At 40.4% G+C, this 19513-nt stretch overlaps 1 protein-coding gene across 2 annotated transcripts in view; it reads left to right on the top strand.

Moving 5' to 3' along the window:
* SHOC2 (SHOC2 leucine rich repeat scaffold protein) overlaps positions 1 to 13270 on the top strand; it is a 56147-nt gene extending 42877 nt beyond the window's left edge. For both annotated transcript variants that reach the window (XM_079976021.1, XM_079976022.1), the window contains exons 5-9: positions 2176 to 2364; positions 5610 to 5732; positions 6576 to 6713; positions 7507 to 7624; positions 8539 to 13270. In XM_079976021.1, coding sequence (XP_079832147.1) covers positions 2176 to 2364; positions 5610 to 5732; positions 6576 to 6713; positions 7507 to 7624; positions 8539 to 8747 — 777 coding nt within the window. In that variant the 3' untranslated portion in view covers positions 8748 to 13270. The remainder of the gene's footprint in view (positions 1 to 2175; positions 2365 to 5609; positions 5733 to 6575; positions 6714 to 7506; positions 7625 to 8538) is intronic.
* The last annotated feature ends 6243 nt before the right edge of the window (positions 13271 to 19513 follow it).

Raw genomic sequence — 19513 nt, 5'->3', positions numbered from 1 at the left:
TGTAATTTTAAAAATGATTAATCTTGTGCAAGTTTACCAGTATTCCATCATTACAGGCACCTTGATGCAATATTAATTGCATCAGAAAGAAAGTTTGGCATAAGAAACCAGAAGAAGAAACTTTCAGTGATATCCCATGGTGCTACTCTGTTGATGGAAGGCGTCCCTTAGTGGAAGAGGGGAAGAGGCAATATTCTGCAATCCCCCCCCCCCTTTGCAGCCACCCATGCCTCCCCATTTTGTTTTGTTGGGTTTCCATCCTGCATAAAATTGGGCCCAGCGGGCTGAGCTTGTGTCAAATTTCCAAAAAATGGTCTCCCTTCCCCAGTCTATTAATGGATATTTTCCATCAATCAATCTCTTTATTATGGTCAATGACCAGTAATTTCCTTTCATTGGTGGAACATTACTGTTCGATACTACTCTTTGTAATTTCCGAATTACAAAGTAGGAATATGACACCATTTTAGTAAATAAAGAAAACCAATCCTGTCTTCAGGTGCTTTTCTTTTTCATATATAACAGCTTGCCTGGTGAATGATATAATCTGTTTGAATCTGTTTTGTGTTTGTTTCAGTCGTTACTTACAGTTATTTGTCAGAAGCCTAAACTTTAAAAAATATTGAGGGTGCAGTTAAAAGCCCCAAACTTGTTAATCCTAAAGGTTATGTCAGTATACGGTACGTACCTTATCTGAGGGCATAGTGTCTTGGAACTTAAGTTAATGGAACAAAAATTCACAGTGGCCTCGTTCTCCTTGCAACATCTGATGTCCCTCAAAAGTCCTCTTTGGGTGACGCAGGCAGGTTCCTGAATACTGTGGCCTGGAGGGTGTGTGTGGAGAGGATGGGAAACTTTGTTTTCATGAACTTGCTTAAGCTAACTCCCCTTAAATCCAGCCCAATTTGGAGCAATTCCTGTGTACCTCAGCTGTCCTCTGTTCCCCATCCCACATTGTTCAGGGTATCCTTGGGCACAAATGGCTGCAGGGTGTGAAGAGATAGGAAGCGTTCCTTCCGTGAAATTCCTTTTTAAGGATCCAAGTTGGTATCTTTCAAGTAAGGCTGTCACCCAGTTAAAGATAGTTTAGTCTATTGCTTCGGCATAAATTTACATTTAAATAAATAATTCCTAAGAAGCATGCATGCTTCTATTTCATGTATGGGCATGTTTCAGTGGACACCATCTTAGAACTTCCCAGATGGTGCCTGCTGCCACAGTTGTGGTAAGTTCTTACATTAAAAGTATTAGCAGTTTGCTTAAATCTTGCCAATTCAATTGGGGAAAGGGTTCTTTCTTAGTTAACTGAAAGTTTTTCATCTATTAATGTAACAGATTACTTGACTAAAAGTTGCAACCCCACTTAAAAGTACTCTAGTTTTAGACAGCAATGGATGCAGCAACAGCTACTTGGATGGAGAATTGATTGTGCCTATCAAATGAAACCATAGCACAGGTGTTATGGAAGCACTGGTTTCCACAAAAATGAGATAAGCCATGCTGTGTTATATAATGCCTGTTACATGAGGATGCAACAATAAATGGTAAGGTGACTATAAGTTAAATCTCTGGCACAACCTCAGCCATGAATTACATGGCTCTCCCTTTCCATAGGCTGAGCTTGTTACAAAGTGCGAAAGTACTATAATTGGCTGAGCTATCTAGACATTACCTCACTACTTGGAATTAATTCTAAGCTTTTCATGTTGCCCAGAGTTTATTTTCAGCCATTACTTTGGGGAAATAATTTACCGGTGTAATGAGTGGGGTTTTTTAAATGACATGCTTATCTTTTTTAAACACATGTGAATCGGCAATTACAGCACTGTATGTACAAGTTCTGTGCAAGCAGATACTTCCTCTTCCCATCAGTTCTGGCGACAGTTCTGCATTCACACTCCCACTGTGCACATGAAACTGTTCCCTGGTATTGAAGTATACATGGAAGCTCTTGTGAACATTTCCATGTGCTTTAGTTCAGACTACTGGTATTTGTTTTTTTAAAAGCGTGAAGTTAACATTTTTGCAAAAATAACAGAAACCCATATGTTGTCACATTAAGATGGAGATTACCATAGGTGGCATGCAAGAGAAAAGAAAAATTCAAGTATGTTGGTGTTCAGAGTTCATGCAAGTTTGTATTTAGACCTGTGTGCTTCTATTTCGCTTCCCCAGGGTCTCTTATCCAGTCTTGTGAATCTGACTAGCCTCACTCTGGCAAGGAACTGTTTCCAGTCATATCCAGTGGGTGGCCCCTCACAGTTCTCTACCATCTACGCTCTCAATATGGAGCATAACCGCATCAATAAAATCCCTTTTGGAATTTTCTCCAGAGCAAAAGTGTTGAGTAAGCTGAACATGAAGGTGAGACATTGCTGACTATCAGGAACTGTTTTGCTTCCAGGCTTGCCACTGTTGCCAAACATTAAGTGCAGTTAAGTAAAGAGGTGCAAGATAACCAGGTATGCATGACAGTAGGGGATGAGTTGTCAGATATTAAGTATAAAACTGGAAAAAAGCCTTTGTTGATTTGATGCTTCTTTTTTCATATATCTGATGAGAATAGCATAAAATGAATAGAGCACAAACAGTCTGAAAAAATGGAAGAGCTTGCTTCCATTGTTGCTGAAAGTTGTTGCTGAGGTGGTGAAATAGGTTGACTCAGATCATTGCATACTATAAATGTGGTTTTTGGTATTTGGAACAAGATGTTAAGGTGTTTCAAGCCTAGATCCATATAAGTAGACTGCTCACATTGTAGGAAACATTTTTGGTTATACTTGAATTGAATATTAAATTGCCAAAAGCAAATATTTTATTGTCAGCTTCTTTGAAGTCTAGCTGAACTCTGTTGCAACACATAATTTCTTTCATTTAATAATGGTCTAAAACAGAGGATCTGAGTATTGCCAACTTTATTAAATGCTGCTGCTTGTAATGCAGGTGGTGAGTCTTTTACTTGCAGAGAACTGGCTCGTATATATAGATAAGTTGTACTTCCAGTTAACACAAATACTAGCCACAACCTGCTTTTTTAAACAGTGTATCATCTGGGCAAGGACAATACATACTTCAAATAATATACTGTTCTGATTTGAATTCAAATAATAAGCACAGTGTAGCAGTGCTTTAAACATTAATGAAAATGTAGACCTTGCATAAATATTGACTATTCTTTTGTATGACTTCCTAGCTATAATGCTTTAAAGAAATCCTATTTTCTTTATAACTTATTGGTCTCTTATTAGGGTTTGCCAATAGTGCTATGATTTCCTTGGTTGCAATATTATTCTAACTTGATATGTGAGAGAACAGCCTTGCTGTATATGAAATCTGTGTGTTTATTTTTAAGTAAAAAACCCAAACTTGGTGCACACGTATGTGTTCACATTCTGGAGAAAGGCAGTATATACCCTTCAAAAGATTTTTTATTTAAGATATTGGTAGGACATTGTTATGGAGGAGAGAGTAGCATCACATTTCTCTCTATGAAATGTCTATGTGGCCACCACGTGAAGCAGTGAACAAGCACTTACTGTGTATTGATCCTTCTACCAGCCGATGTTGGGGAATTGCGTCAGGTGTCAGCTGTGGTGTAATGGAAACTATCTGGAAGGAAATCCATGAGAGTAGCTGGAGTAAATTGCACACATCTTTTATCAGTGGGAGAGGAGACATTGGTTGTGGGTGACTGGGTTTTGCCAGCATGTGCTATTTGCAAAGCCTCTCTGTCCAGCAATGGAGAAGGAAGGACTGTGCACCCTGTAGTCCCATCTTCCCTGGCCACCTTTAAAAACAAATTGCTTATTCAAATTCTAAATTATCTCCTTGTTTAGATGGGGATGATTTCATGCTGTGTTTACACACCAGATATGTAGCAGCAACCATTAGGTAAATGGAGCAGTCGTTCCACACCTGATTACCCCCTTAAACTATGGCTGCGGATGTTCTGTAAATACACAGTGTGAAGCTGTTCCTTGGGCTGTACTCTAGCTGGTTTTCAGCCAAATGAAGGTTAAGGTGAATCCATACAATTAGTAGCACTTTGCATCTTGGATCCCCTTTCTTATAATTTTATATAGATGTGTACAGCTGCATTGATTTTGCACACAGGTCCTGTAATGTAATGAATTTACATTACAGGATTTACATTACATTACAGAATTTACATTACATTTACATTACTGGGTATGTTTAGCCTGGAGAAGAGGAGGTTAAGGGGTGATATGATAGCCATGTTCAAATATATAAAAGGATGTCACATAGAGGAGGGAGAAAGGTTGTTTTCTGCTGCTCCAGAGAAGCGGACACGGAGCAATGGTTCCAAACTACAAGAAAGAAGATTCCACCTAAACATTAGGAAGAACTTCCTGACAGTAAGAGCTGTTCGACAGTGGAATTTGCTGCCAAGGAGTGTGGTGGAGTCTCCTTCTTTGGAGGTCTTTAAGCAGAGGCTTGACAACCATATGTCAGGAGTGCTCTGATGGTGTTTCCTGCTTGGCAGGGGGTTGGACTCAATGGCCCTTGTGGTCTCTTCCAACTCTATGATTCTATGAATTTGTCCTTGTCATGTTGACAGTTTAATATTTCTATCCTGCTTTTCTGGTAAAACAGTCAGTGGCTTATATTAAAAATAGTAAAATACAATTGGACAAGGTAAGTTAAAAGAGATCTGTAATGTAAAAACAAAAAATTCCTTCCAGTAGCACCTTAAAGACCAACTAAGTTAGTTGTAGGTATGAGCTTTCGTGTGCATGCACACTTCTTCAGATACACATCTGAAGAAGTGTGCATGCACACGAAAGCTCATACCTACAACTAACTTAGTTGGTCTTTAAGGTGCTACTGGAAGGAATTTTTTGTTTTGACTATGGCAGACCAACACGGCTACCTATCTGTAACTGTAATGTAAAGATACCTTTTAAAAATATTAATAAACAGTTGTACAAAACTAAAAAGCTTTAAAACAGATGTGGCCAATTTGGTGCTTTTTCAGATGTTTTTGGACTGCAGCTCCCATAATTCCTGGCTATTGGAAGACATATCTGGGGCTGATGCGTGTTACAGTCCACAATATTTGTAGGGGAACATGTGGACTGCCCCTGCTTTAAAAGTTTTAAAGCCGCAGATCAGTGGCATTTTTTATTAAAGTCAGAATCAAAGAGATTTTATTCCTCATGTACCCAATTAATGACCTTTTCAAGTACAGTGGTGCCCCGCAAGACGAACGCCTCGCAAGACGGGAAACCCGCTAGACGAAAGGGTTTTCCATTTTGGAGGCGCTTCGCAAAACGAATTTCCCTATGGGCTTGCTTCGCAAGACGAAAATGTCTTGCGAGTTCCTGCGGTTTCCCCCCCCTTCCCCCCCTTTTCCTAAGCCGCTTATCAGCTGATCCGCTGATAAGCCGCTTAACAGCTGATCGCTAAAAGCCGCTAAACCGCTAATAGCGCTAATCCGCTAAGCTGTCAATGGGCTTGCTTCGCAAGACGAAAAAACCGCTATACGAAGAGCCTCACGGAACGGATTAATTTCGTCTTGCGAGGCACCACTGTAGTTGTCTTTTACTTTTTCAACCACATTCCTAAACCTTCTTCATATGAAATTACAGGACAATCAGCTGACGTCGCTTCCCTTGGACTTTGGGACATGGACCAGCATGGTAGAACTGAACTTAGCTACAAATCAACTCAACAAGATTCCTGAGGATGTGTCTGGACTTGTTTCCCTAGAGGTGAGTGGCATACACTGAGATCTTGTGAACTGCCCTGAGCTCTTGTGATGAAGGGAGGTATAGAAATCTAATAAATAATAATAATATAATAATAATAGTGGAATAGAAAACAGGTTTGTGCAGAACTCACAAAAAGCTACACAGAAATTTTGTAAACATTTCCTGGGAAAGGTTGCTTTAATTCTCAGTACTGTTTCTTTTTCCTAAATGGTTGCTAAAATTATTCAGTCTTTGCTCTAACTAATTTTAGAACTGAAGATTAAACCACTTTATATGTGTGTTGTTGGGCTGGGTTTTTTGTTTGTTTTGCAAAACCTGCTAAACTGTCCTAATTAAAATAAACATTGGCTGGAAAAAATGTGAAAGTATAGCTGTCGATGAGAGAGAGCTGTTTCATGATTCTCATTTGCTGGAGTCAGTGTGGCAGAGGTAGGGGACCTTTTTCAGCTTGAGTGGCCATGTTCCCTTGTGCGCAACCTTTTCAGAGCCACATGCTAGCGATGAGTGGACCAGAGACAAAAGTTAATTCTACAGTAGGCGACGTTTGATCCAATCTGCAAAACTCTGATATTTCTACACACTCCTTTCTATCCATCTTAGAGGCATTATCACAGTTGAAGGACACATTCCCACCAGGCAGAAGCACTCAGGGAGGATGCTAAGCAGAACTAGTGAGGAGTTTGGCATAGGCCAAGGGACACTCCCTCACCCCTGAAATATGGCATTTGTAGGCGAAATTAAGCCATCTCCAGCTTTTTAATTGAAGAACCCTTAGTTTACTGAATGTTTACTTTGCCGATAACCTGCTGGTTTATTCAAAGTTCAACATACGTCTTTCTTCAGGTTCTTGTCTTGTCGAACAACCTTCTAAGAAACCTTCCCCATGGCATTGGGAACCTGCGAAAGTTAAGAGAATTGGATCTAGAGGAAAACAAGCTGGAATCCTTGCCCAATGAAATAGCGTACCTTCGAGAACTTCAGGTACCTATCTGTACCACATAAAAACGGAACCTCTATCAATGGGTCTTTTTGCCTGATTAGGTATTGGGGGTGCCTCTTTGTACACACGTTTCACCAGTATGTGGCATTGCCATGTAAGGAGGGTGGATAATCTGGAAGTAACTGTAGAAGTCATTGTGGGGAGATATTTTATAGAAGTGTCCTGGTTTCTGTGTATGGTAGATAACATTGCAGAGTGCTAAAACCTAAATTCTGGGTCATGACATGTTGCATGGGGTAACTGATGTGTTATGAGACCTTGAGGTCCTAGTGGATGGCTCGATCAAGACATTGGCCTGGTGTGCAGCCATTGTGAACAAGACAAATTCCATGCTAGGCTTCTACTTCTCCACACAACACATAGTTAAACTATGGAACTCACTTCCACAGGAGGCAGTGATGAGCACAAACTTGGATGGGGATAAGGCTATCAATGGCTACCAGCTACTATGGCTATGCTCTGTCTCCATGGTTGGAGGCAGTAATGCTTCTGAATACCAGTTTCTGGAAACCACAGTGGGAACTGGTGGGGAGAGTGTCCTTCTGCTTGGGTCCTGTATGCGAGTTTCTTACAGGCATTTGGTTGGCCACTGTGAGGACAGGATGCGGGATAAGGTGGGCCATTGGCCTGATCCAGCAGGCTTTTCTTACAACCCTATGGTTGCCGGGGAGGGGAAGGCTGTGATTCTAATGACTGGATAGTGTTACCCATCTTTGTTCTGGGTGATTGAAGATGGCATTAATTTGATGCTTACATATGCATATTTCTTCCCAGAGGTTGATCTTAACAAATAATCAGTTGAGCACCCTTCCCAGAGGAATTGGCCACCTCATCAATCTGACACATCTTGGACTGGGAGAGAATTTTCTTACACAACTTCCTGAGGAAATTGGTATGATACTTGTTTTACCCATACATAGAATGATGTGGTTTTGTTTTAGCTACCAGTAAAATGCTGGAGATGTAGTCTACTGGTGTTGATGATCTGCAGTATTTGCTACATTCCAGTTGTGTCCTGCTCACAGGCTACGCACTCTCTTAAAATGTGGGCAGAACTGTATTTCTTGTAACATTTGGAAAGCACTAGGTAGATACTTTGCCAGTTTGGGGAGTCTCTTCTAGCATATCCCTCATCAGAAGACCTTTAGCATAATGAAGTCTCTTGAAGGTAGGAGTTAGGAGTTCAAGATTTTGTAGCTGGGAAGACAGTAAAGGAAGAAATAAGACAATTTTATTATCTACAATGGGCTTCAGTTGATGAGGGGAAGTCACAATCTCTCAGTTTCATACTGCTTTTCGTTCGGCATGCAAACAATAGAAAATGGCAGTAGATGAGAAATGCATCTTCAATTTAAGGCATCTGTTTGGATCCTGTGGAAAAACGGGTTGCCGTACTGTGATAACTGACAGAAGAACAAACTATTTATGTGTTGAGAATATCTTAATGAGAGCTTCTTTCTGGGTGTTGTGTGTAGTTCTGTTGGCACCCTCACGCTCATGGGAAGGCTTTTGATCTAGCAGATGTCTCTCATGATGCAAGAGGAAGGGAGGGAGTTTTCATTGAGTGATCCTCTCTCCTGCACCCTCCCTCCAGAAATCTGCTCCAATCAGTTGTCTAATCCTTCAGAACAGCCTAGAAGGTGATATGGAGTACTGCCATGGGGAGAGGGAATTAACAACAGCAGGCTCCCATCCTCCCTTTAGGCGGAAAGCCCTTCTATAAGTGCAAGGACACCAGTTGGGTCTAAATTAGTTTCAGCCAAGGGTGTTTTTAAGTGCTAATTATGGCAATTCTTGCTTTTGTAGGTACACTGGAGAATCTGGAAGAACTGTATCTAAATGACAACCCTCATCTGAACAGCCTCCCTTTTGAACTGGCCCTCTGCAGTAAATTGTCTATAATGAGCATTGAGAACTGCCCACTCAATACCCTTCCAGCTCAAATTGTTGCAGGTGGACCTTCCTTTATCATCCAGTTTCTCAAAATGCAGGGACCATATCGTTCCATGGTCTGATGGATATCTGCCCTAATGATGTACAAAATATAAATTGCATTGAGGGTATCATTGTGTACATAATATTATCTAGGCCACATGGTGCCAGGGTTTGATAAAAGTCGGATTGTTCCATACACTGTACAAAATGCAAAGAGCATTATTGGTATTGCGTATGTGTGAATATATAATATAATATATAGGCTGTATATTATATTATATATAAAGCATAAATAATATAAAACACGCAAATTCAAGACCATGTTTATGTGTTTCTGCTAATAGAGGAAGCATAGCCATTTAGATTTTTTTTTCTTTGTAAAGTGCTTGTCTAAGTTTTCTTTGCCGAATTTGATGGATGTCTGGGTAATTGGAGATACCAGTTCACTGAAAACAATGGCCAACTAATTGCTGAACAATTTAAGGGACAAAACATTTTTAGATGGAGCCCTCTTCCTATGGGAAAAACAAGCAACTTGATTACACAAACTTTTTTTTTATTATCATTCCCCTCTGTGCACATTCTCTGTGTCAAAAATCCTTTCGGGTGATTTGTCCTCTAGTTGGGGAGATTCTTTAACTTATTTTAAGATTTGAAACAAATGGTGTTGTATTTGTTTACAGTCAGAGTAAATCACTGGATTATTTTTATTTTTTATTATTGTTGTTGGATTTGCTCTGTTATACTCATATCTAAAATTTATATGCTTCTGCCGAGGGCTTCTTATTGTCTGATTTTATATTAAAACAAAAGCGTAAGTAGGAAAAGATGCAGTTCAACAAAAGCTTGAATTTAGGCCTTTTTCAGTTTATCGTTTGTAAGCATATCTTATTTGATCCACTTATTTTACGGTTGGCCTCATCTGGTGCAAGCACCATATTCTGATACATAAATTGACAGATATATTTGAAAACCCGCAACATTCTGTTAAGGTCTAGTAGTGCATTGACGAGGAATGAATATATATTACACCAGGCAAGTGTAAGAGCTCCCCCGGTCTTTGTACAATTAATGAATGTGTCTTTTAAAGCACTGCAGTATATGTAAGATTTATGGTTGGTTGACAGTGTTACTCTGGCTTTATATCTTGCCTTGCCTTGTACATCTTTCCATTGTTACGGAGCATCTGCATCCAAGCACAATATCTTCATGCTGTGCTGTTTTGCTGCTGAACTAAATGCACTTTTCCCTGCAGAAGTGGGACACTTGCTTCAAAGTAATCAGTTCAGTACCATGGTTTATTCTCTCAGCTTCATCCTATCAATCTCAGTATTAAAGACCAGTCTGTTTTAAAAGGACACCTTTTCAATTGTACTTAAAACTTGCTCTGTAAAAAAGAACAGTAAAGTGGTTCACATGCAGTTTTGCTGTCATTTTCGTGGCTGTATGAAGGGCTAATAACGCTGCAGTGAAACAGACACTTGCCACTAGCACTTGCAGTGCCATTTCTAGTTTTTTTGTGCACTCATCTTGCATTCTGGGCAGTTGTTTTCAATGTCAGTTCACTACATTGGGTTTGCTTCTGAGATTGTGGAATTTAGAGAGTGCTGTGTCTTTTGAACCAGTTGTACGCCCCACAGAAGCCAGAGGAATCTTGTTCATCTATTGAAGGTTTTGGAACTTTTATTTCTGGCACTAAGAGCCATTTAATCAGTACAAACCAGAGATTATCACATATGCCTGTCCCATGTAAATAAGTAAGATGCACACTCCTGGCAGTACAATTAAGAATTACTTCTGAGTAAAGATGCTTAGGAGTGCTCTGCAAGTGTCAGAGGCTGTAGTGGGATTTGGATGTGCCTGAGTTCCTTTGGGTTGAGCCCATCATAACTTACTGCCTTGCTCTGTTTTCTTTGATATGAATTATAGCTTTTATTGATTGGTTTTCTCACTAGCGAGGGAGAATTTTTTTGAAAGAAAGGCAGGTAAGATACATAAAACCTTTAACGGGCTTCAGCTGGTAGCAAAAACTAGTCTAGATGTCACTGGATATACAAAGGAATATCTACTACAGTCTTCTGAAAAATAATAATCTAATGCTATTTCAGTTTAGATTTATAAAATTGTATAGCTTCAGCTGTGTGAAAGCCTATCCATCTGAGCATTAAGGTGTTAAAATATAAAGTGGTGGTTTAAAGGTGAAAGTCCACTTTATGCTGAAGCTGTAAACTTGTCCCAGTAACTCAGTCTGTGTCTTTTTATGCTGCCCATATGCACTTTTAGGGGGAGATAATCTTTTCTATATAATCAATTGTCTGTACCTGTTACTTTTAAAGCCAGAGTTTAGCCATGTATTGAAAATTATTCCAGGCAAAATGAGAATAGTATCTTTGGAAGATTTTTCAGAATTTATGTAGGATAGGATGCTTCTAGTAGGTTGGGTTCTTCTGCCACTTTGTGGAGTTGTGGGTAGATGAAGTTGAACTGCATTTATGAAACTGGTAGTTTTGTCTGTAAATATATTAATACAATTGTTCATCTTGCCAAGGATTATGTGACTGACTGTTTCTCTCTCTCTGAAAGATCACTTGCATGTTGGAAACTGGTTTTATTCATTCATTAAAACATTTAAAAAATGAACTATTTTTTTTTAAAAAAGGTGAATCAATTATACTTCAGTATCACATGTAAAGAGGAGTCAAAGTATAGTCTGTTAAGTACAGAATCTACAGGACTCCCGAATCCAAGTTTATGTTCCACAATCAGCACAGGATGCAAAAGGAATAAATTTAGATGGAGGTAGCAATAAATTCTGGGCTAAAAAGAAATCAGAAAATATTTTCATAATGCAGTTGATTGTCTTCTGAAATTTAGAATTTGATTTCTCATGATAGAAAGTTATTGTGTCCCAGAATATCTTTACTTTCCTTGGCAAAATGATGGATTCTAACCAATTAGGAAATGTCCACCTAAATCTAGCAAGGATGTATTAACTGGAATTTAAAAATTGAATCTGTGCCAATCAGAAACTTGGGGGAAATTCCAGGATTTGTGATACTGAGAAGATACATATATCTAGATAGTTCTTTTTGGGATGTCTAGTAAGTGTGCCCCTTGCTCTTGTAACACTACACATTTAGTAGCTCTACTAAGTCAGTTCTACCTTTTTACGCGAAGCTTCAGAATTAGTGACAATCCTCTCAGGTCTCTCAAGCAGTTTTGATGAGTGTCAGTGCATATCCTCCCAAGTTCATGATGGAAACAACAGCAGATATATTTGGAGCATTCATATTAGACTGTTCCCCTTAGAATCACGTACATGGGTTTCCCAGTGCAAGAACAGATGCTATGTCCATCGAGGTCATCACCTTGGCTCCAATGCGGGTGCCACCATCAGTGCTGCTGCTCTTGTGTTGTTCTCTGGCAGCTGTATAGCAAAGGGATAAAACCTGTATGACTTTGATGTGATGCATATGGATGTCAGTGTAGCCCTTGCTGTGCTTCGTTGGAGTAACCCTGTGCCTCTGTGTTAGAACAGAATTTTAATGGCAAGTAGGACGGAATTGCCTCATGTGCTGCTTTAGCACAATGAGCACAAACCACCCTCTGCACTGCTGAAGGAACCCCTTAGATGGGCTGCAAAGTACACTTTGTACAGCTCTGCCGCAGTTAAGGAAGTTACAAAAATCTAACCTCCACTTCTTAGGATTGAGTTGCAACACTGATTTGCAAAGGAGGAATAATTGGCATTGACTCTTTGGGAAACCAGTATATATATCTTAGTATAATATTTGTGTTACATTAATGGCAGTAAATTAATTTGGCTCCATAATTTGGCTTTAAATATCTTTACCCAACTTCCCTGGTGGGGGCTTTCTAATGTGTTTCCTGCTAAAATTTTGCAGTGTTTGCTTTTTGATGTTTCAGACTTCATTTACACAATTTATCTTGGCAAATATTTAAGCTTAGGAGGGATTCTAGCTCATTGAAATGTTTTTGTATAGTAGTACTAAGAAAAGAAAACTGTAGCTACTTATTGTCAAAATGGCAGGTGAAATTTAAAGTAGCATCTTTGACCTGGACAATTTTTGGAACGGGGGCATTGGGATGGTTTTGTATTCTTCACATATCAAAGGAATAATACCTTCCTGATTATTCAAGAACCTGAATGCAGCAGAGCATTTTTATAGTCAATATTGCACTTCCATTGTATATTTAATCAGCATGTCAGAACTTGCTTTTAATTAGGTATACACTTGGCAGTAATTTGCACAACACACCAACTTTAAAAGGCACATGTAGGGCAATTACTAATGATAATATCTGCAAAAAAATCTGATGGCTTTTTTATTCTACAAAGATCTGAAGATTCTGTTTATTATTTCAATGTTTAGGTCTTAAACAGGACAGTGCAGGATTCTGCCTGTTAAATACAAGACCACACTAATTTGTGATTGAAAATGAAAGCGTGTAAAACGGTCTACAAAAATTGTACTTTCTGAATTATTGTAATGTTGATTGTTATGTCTATAAAAGATTGCCTTGCTTTTTTATAAGTCATTCTGTATCAATGTATCATTATAAATAGTATATTTGTAAATGAGCTGCCACTGAGTCTTTTGGGCATTTTCTAGTGGTAAAGTTTAATTTAACTTTGTCTGTAAATCTGTGCAGTATCGCAGATGATTGACATTTTGGATTGCCATTCTCTCTGTCCTTTTTCAAAGAGTTCGTCCCACCCATCCCTCCAGTATAAAATAAGGTTTATTGTATATTGATATTTATTACCAAATTTGCATGATAGTAACTGGTCTAAAAGCAAGCAAATGCAGTTGTGTAAAAATGCAGACCTTTATAAAGGAAATCTTGGTTAAAAAACCCCTTTACTTCCTTTTTGATCAGTAAGCCTTGAAAGTGTAAGCAATTCATTTGGTATTCACTACATTTGGTAATCAAAAAACAAACAACAACAAAAAAATGGTTGACAAGGAATTTTGGTACATTTTATGTATCTTATATTGAAAAGATGGGAAATCACCTGAGGTCAATCATTTTTCTTGTAGTGGTTTCTCCACTTCTCATATGCATTATATCATTTCTGGTAGTTTGGATCCAGTCCATATACTACTAGCTCATGCTTTGCTTCCTGAAATACGTATAAGTACAAAACAATTCAAATAATCACAAAAGTGCAACCCTAACCCTGTATAACTGGGAATCAAGCAAATTGGATTCAACAGGACTTCTGAATGCATGTGGGGAAGGATTCAACTGATGAGTCCCATCAACAGTAGCCCTGAGCAAGACCCTCTGCTTGTGCAGTGGAATTGCCCCATCCCCCCAATTGCTCTTGTAGTTGACTGGCAGGTGGGGTCCAGGAGAACCCCCAGAGCATTACGTGTGGTAGGAGAGAAGGGATTGTTCCACATGGCAAGCCAAGATGCTTGCCGGAATGTTCAGAAGGTCAAGTGAGAATGTTGCAGAAAAAAGGGCTTCAACATGATTATCCATGCCAGGAACAGAATATGCAGTTAAGTTCTCCTTTTGTGTTTCCTCTATCAAAAACACAACAAAATGCCTTGCCACTTTCGAGAGTTTCTGTGCTGCTTTAAATATTGCCCAAATGGTTTTTTTTCTTTCTATGACCACTTTTAAGATGAGAGCCCAGCTTATTTCTGATCTTTACACTTGCTGAGGTGTAAAGCCAGCTGACAGTGCCTGCTATTAATAGCATTGTCTTGTCTTTGCTGCTGTTTCCCTGTGCTGGTCTGACCTCCTTGGTGGCCTTTTGCAAATCTATTCTGTCAGTTTCCTCATTGGTATATAATAAGGATAATGCAGGGTCGCTGTGAGGATTTATTAAAGCTTATCAAGGATTGGAAAGATGAGTGCTACATGCAAAGGAGTTATATAAATGGAAAATAATCCTATTATGGAATTATGATTCGGATTAAAACTATCAATGAAAAATCATCCACAGCAGTGATTTATTTTTTATGATTAAATTAGTTACAAATTACATTATTCTGATCTGTCTTCTGCATTCATTTAATATGGGGAGCTGGAGAAAGTTGAGAAAAAGCAACATCAGGTTCTTGTTTCCAGAAGCCCAAGGCATTGTTAAGTATCATTACTCTTAGCAGCATGTTTCAATGACTGCTTCTTTTCTTGTGCCTACAGCTGCTTGTTGCTCAGGCAAACTGATCATCTGATCAGTTATGTCTATTTTGCAAACCTTAAGGTGAATTGAACAGCTCTTCTGTATGATAATCTGGCTATTATGATCGAATCTGGGTGATTTATAGGCACATTTTTTTTTTGCATAATTCCCTGTTGAAGTCTGTTTGCGTAGCTATTGGAAGAGAAGGTAGAACTTAAGGTACAGATGTTCCTACCATACATCTCTAAAGATAGTCCCTGTTAGGGCCACTTTACAATGATTCCCCCCTCCCCGAATATCAATTCCATGTAGTTTCATATACAGCATACAATGTGATAAATGCACATGTGTCTATCTTATCATGTGTGTTTCATGTGGAAGGTAAAGGTAAAGGAACCCCTGACCATTAGGTCCAGTCGTGACCAACTCGGGTTGTGGCGCTCATCTCGCTTTATTGGCTGAGGGAGCTGGCATACAGCTTCCAGGTCAGCATGACTAAGCCGCTTCTGGTGAACCACAGCAGCGCACGGAAACGCTGTTTACCTTCCCACCGGAGCGGTACCTATTCACCTACTTGCACTTTGACGTGCTTTTGAACTGCTAGGTGGGCAGGAGCTGGGACCGAGCAACGGGAGCTCACCCTGTAGCGGGGATTCGGACCGTCAACCTTCTGATCAGCAAGTCCTAGGCTCTGGTTTAACCCACAGCGCCACCCGCAATTGCCATCCAGTGGGTTCTCACTGCATCCATCTCGTGTATATCCTTCTGAGTTTTGTCATGTATGCTTTCAGGCCATATTCTGACCTCAAGGCTACAGTGTACTTCAACCACTCTCCCTAACAAATGATCTCTGCACCACCACCCAAGCACTATGTGGGTTGCTGCCATTTCATTATCAGTCGCCATATTTCTGGTCGGCCAGCATCCCTGATAGGTGTGCGCATGAGCTTGGGGACTCACTGCAATATGGCAATGATTCAGCTGTAAATCGCTGAACGTATTTATAGCCAGAGCTTAAATTGCTTGCAATGTGGAGGCAAGTTTCTTGGGTATTTTTCCGGGTAAAATAACACCTGAACTGAAAAGTGGCAGTAGCGGACAGATACCCCACAAAAGCAGAGATCCACTGACAAAGCAGTTTCTGCCACTCTGTGATCAGGTAAGACAATGTAGTCAAGCACAGCTCTTCAAATTAAAACACAGGCAACCAAAGAAAGAGGTATGTTTTCTGTTTTCATAAGGCTACACCAAAAGCCCACATTGAGCAGATGTGGGTTCCTTGCAATTGCTTTCTTCTGTAGCTGCCACCCTTACTAAACGTAGCAGCCATGCATTTATCTGGTATGTTCCCCTCTCATCAATTTGCATTCCTGAATGTGTGATTAAAAAGCAAAAACAGACCTATTCCATGTTTCAATATACTGTATTAAGACAGAAAACCATTTTCAAACATCTTTGGTAGTACAGTATTTGAAAATCCCAATGTAATGATTGGTAGAAAAATTTCAGAACTCATTTTTTTAAAATAAAGAGCTCTGGTCCGATCTTGTTTAAGCCCTAATTCACTATTGTATGTAACAGTCTCCCAGTGAGCTACTTATCCCTTTCCTGCACTCAAAAATGCCCCCTCCAGCTTTGAAAAAGCAGCTTTGGGTTTGGGTCATTAAAATGGTTGGAGAGGAAAACATTCAGCAGCATATTCCTGCCACTCCTCCATGCAAATGTGCAGCCTCCTCTGACTGTTTTTCATTTCAATTTTGTTGTTGTTGTTGTTTAGTCGTTTAGTCGTGTCCGACTCTTTGTGACCCCATGGACCAGAGAACGCCAGGCACTCCTGTCCTCCACTGCCCCCCGCAGCTTGGTCAGACTCATGCTGGTAACCTCGAAAACACTATCCAACCATCTCGTCCTCTGTCGCCCCCTTCTCCTTGTGCCCTCCATCTTTCCCAACATCAGGGTCTTCTCCAGGGAGTCTTCTCTTCTCATGAGGTGGCCAAAGTACTGGAGCCTCAGCTTCACAATCTGTCCTTCCAGTGTGCACTCAGGGCTGATTTCCTTCAGAATGGAGAGGTTTGATCTTCTTGCAGTCCATGGGACTCTCAAGAGTCTCCTCCAGCACCATAATTCAAAAGCATCAATTCTTCGGCGATCAGCCTTCTTTATGGTCCAGCTCTCACTTCCATACATCACTACTGGGAAAACCATAGCTTTAACTATACGGACCTTTGTTGGCAAGGTGATGTCTCTACTTCTCAAGATGCTGTCTAGGCCTGTCATTGCCTTTCTCCCAAGAAGCAGGCGTCTTTTAATTTCGTGGCTGCTGTCACCATCTGCAGTGATCATGGAGCCCAAGAAAGTAAAATCTCTCACTGCCTCCATTTCTTCCCCTTTTATTTGCCAGGAGGTGATGGGACCAGTAGCCATGATCTTTGTTTTTTTGATGTTGAGCTTCAGACCATATTTTGCACTCTCCTCTTTCACCCTCAATAAAAGGTTCTTTAATTCCTCCTCACTTTCTGCCATCAAGGTTGTGTCATCTGCATATCTGAGGTTGTTGATATTTCTTCCGGCAATCTTAATTCCGGCTAGGGATTCATCCAGCCCAGCCTTTCGCATGATGAATTCTGCATATAAGTTAAATAAGCAGGGAGGCAAAATGCAGCCTTGTCGTACTCCTTTCCCAATTTTGAACCAGTCAGTTGTTCCATATCCAGTTCTAACTAACCATATCCAGTTTCAATTTTAGGATTGCTGAATATACCGGTATATCTGGGAAACAATGTTTGGCTCTTAGCTCTTGTAAGATTATAAACTGTTACAATATATTATTTTAAAATATGCTCAAGGAGAGCTTGTTGATGAAAGTCAGACACCACATTAGCAACTTGTAGAGGCCTATCCACCAAACAAGCTAGGAGACTAGATTTAAAAACAGGAAAAAGAATAGCCGTGACATCATGTGCCAGGGGAATGAGATGGAGCCCTCATAAATCCAAGAATCTGGCTGATTATTGTTGTGGTTTGCTCAGAGGCATTTTGTAGTTGTAGGCATGCGAGTTGTTTTGACAGGACATTTGAAAGCAATGCCATTCAAGTAATGGTGCTAGGGCTCCTTAATCTGTAAAGTGAGCAGATGGTTATTCCAGGCTGTGCCATTTAATTCTACTGCACGGCTCATGACTATTTTCATGCGGACTGGCTTTTAACAGATCTCTGTGATCCATCCAATCTGATAGATTTCAGTAAAAGGGACAGAAGCTGCCAAGCTTCACAAACTCAACCCTTCTGCTGTTAACAGGCCTTAAACTAACATTAGCAATGACTTTTTTTTAGCTTAATAAATGTGATTGGCCCTCACGGGCATTTGTGGGTAAGTGATAAAATCTTTAAAAGGAAAATATGCACACTGAGATAGACATTTTCTCTTTTTGAAAGGTGACTTCTGCAAAACATTGAGTACATCTTGACATAGAAAGAAATGTCAGCAGGAGGGCTAAGGGCACACATGTAGAATGAGATAAATGGGGCTTCTGGGTAAAGTCAGTATTGCAGCCTGAATGAAGTTTGTAGGTGCTGACCTCTTGATACTTCGAAGCCTTTTTAAACTCTCCTGGATTTTTTTGAATATTTGTTAAATGTTGCCTATTCCTCTACCATCAGGTAAGCCACAAGTAATATGTATTTTTTTAAACTGAAACTTTGTGGAAGTCTCCAGTACAAATCTCCAGGATATCTCCAATACAACTGATGTTGTGAGTTATCAGGTGGTGTTCTCTGGCTAAAGCTGTCCATGTGGAGCAGCCTTCTCCAACCTGGTGCCCTCCAGATGTTCTGAACAACTCCTCTCATCCCTGACCACTGGGGCTGGTGGGAGTTGAGAGTCCAGTAACACCTGGAGGGGCACCAGGTTGAGGCAGGATGGTGAGGTGATTTATCGTGGTCTCCACCCAACCCAATGTGCTACTGTCTCTGTGTTTCTGCCTTTCTAGCTTGATGTCAACACATTCCAAGAGGTCCGTTGCAAGAACCCTAGCCCATTGGCTTCTGTAGCTTGGAAGCCTACACAGGCAGATATTTGCACATACTCAGTTCCACTAGGGCAGCCAGATACTTTGAATCCTTTTGGAGCTGCTTGTTTTTTTCCATTTCAGGTGGGGGTGGGAGGTCCATCTGCCTCACTTTTCTCTTTTCTCTTGCAATTCTCTTCTCTGGAAAAGGCTAAGGTGCAGCATAGCTCCTATGGTCTGCAGTGATGTCAGTTCCTCACCCCAGGCAGCAACAACCTACTTTGAAGTGGTGTAGTGATCTCCCCTTCTGTGCTTTCCCCCCCAGCTTCCATCCTATCAAGAAGCAAACTTAAACTTTGCCAGCTTTTTCTGTGTACCTAGACAATGAAAAAGGAATCACTGAATGGAAGGGATTCTGAGGGTAATCTAATCCCTGCAATGCAGGGTCTAAACTCCCTGCAACACAGAGTCAACAGCACTACTCATGTTTTCTCCAGCAGTCTACCACATCCTCCCAGTCCCACTTGCAGGGCTGGCCCTACCATTAGTCAGGGCGAGGCGACCACCTCAGGCATTAGATGTGGGGAGGGGTGAGAGGGGACACTGGCAGAAAACTCCAGCCATCAGTACTGAGCTTCCCTGGTCGTACCGCTCTTCAAGAACAAAGCTGCATGCACCA

Source organism: Podarcis cretensis, assembly GCF_951804945.1.
Source record: "Podarcis cretensis genome assembly, chromosome: 5".
Lineage (NCBI taxonomy): Eukaryota > Metazoa > Chordata > Lepidosauria > Squamata > Lacertidae > Podarcis > Podarcis cretensis.
Note: the sequence above shows the minus strand (reverse complement) of the source record. Positions and strands in the feature narration are given on the sequence as shown.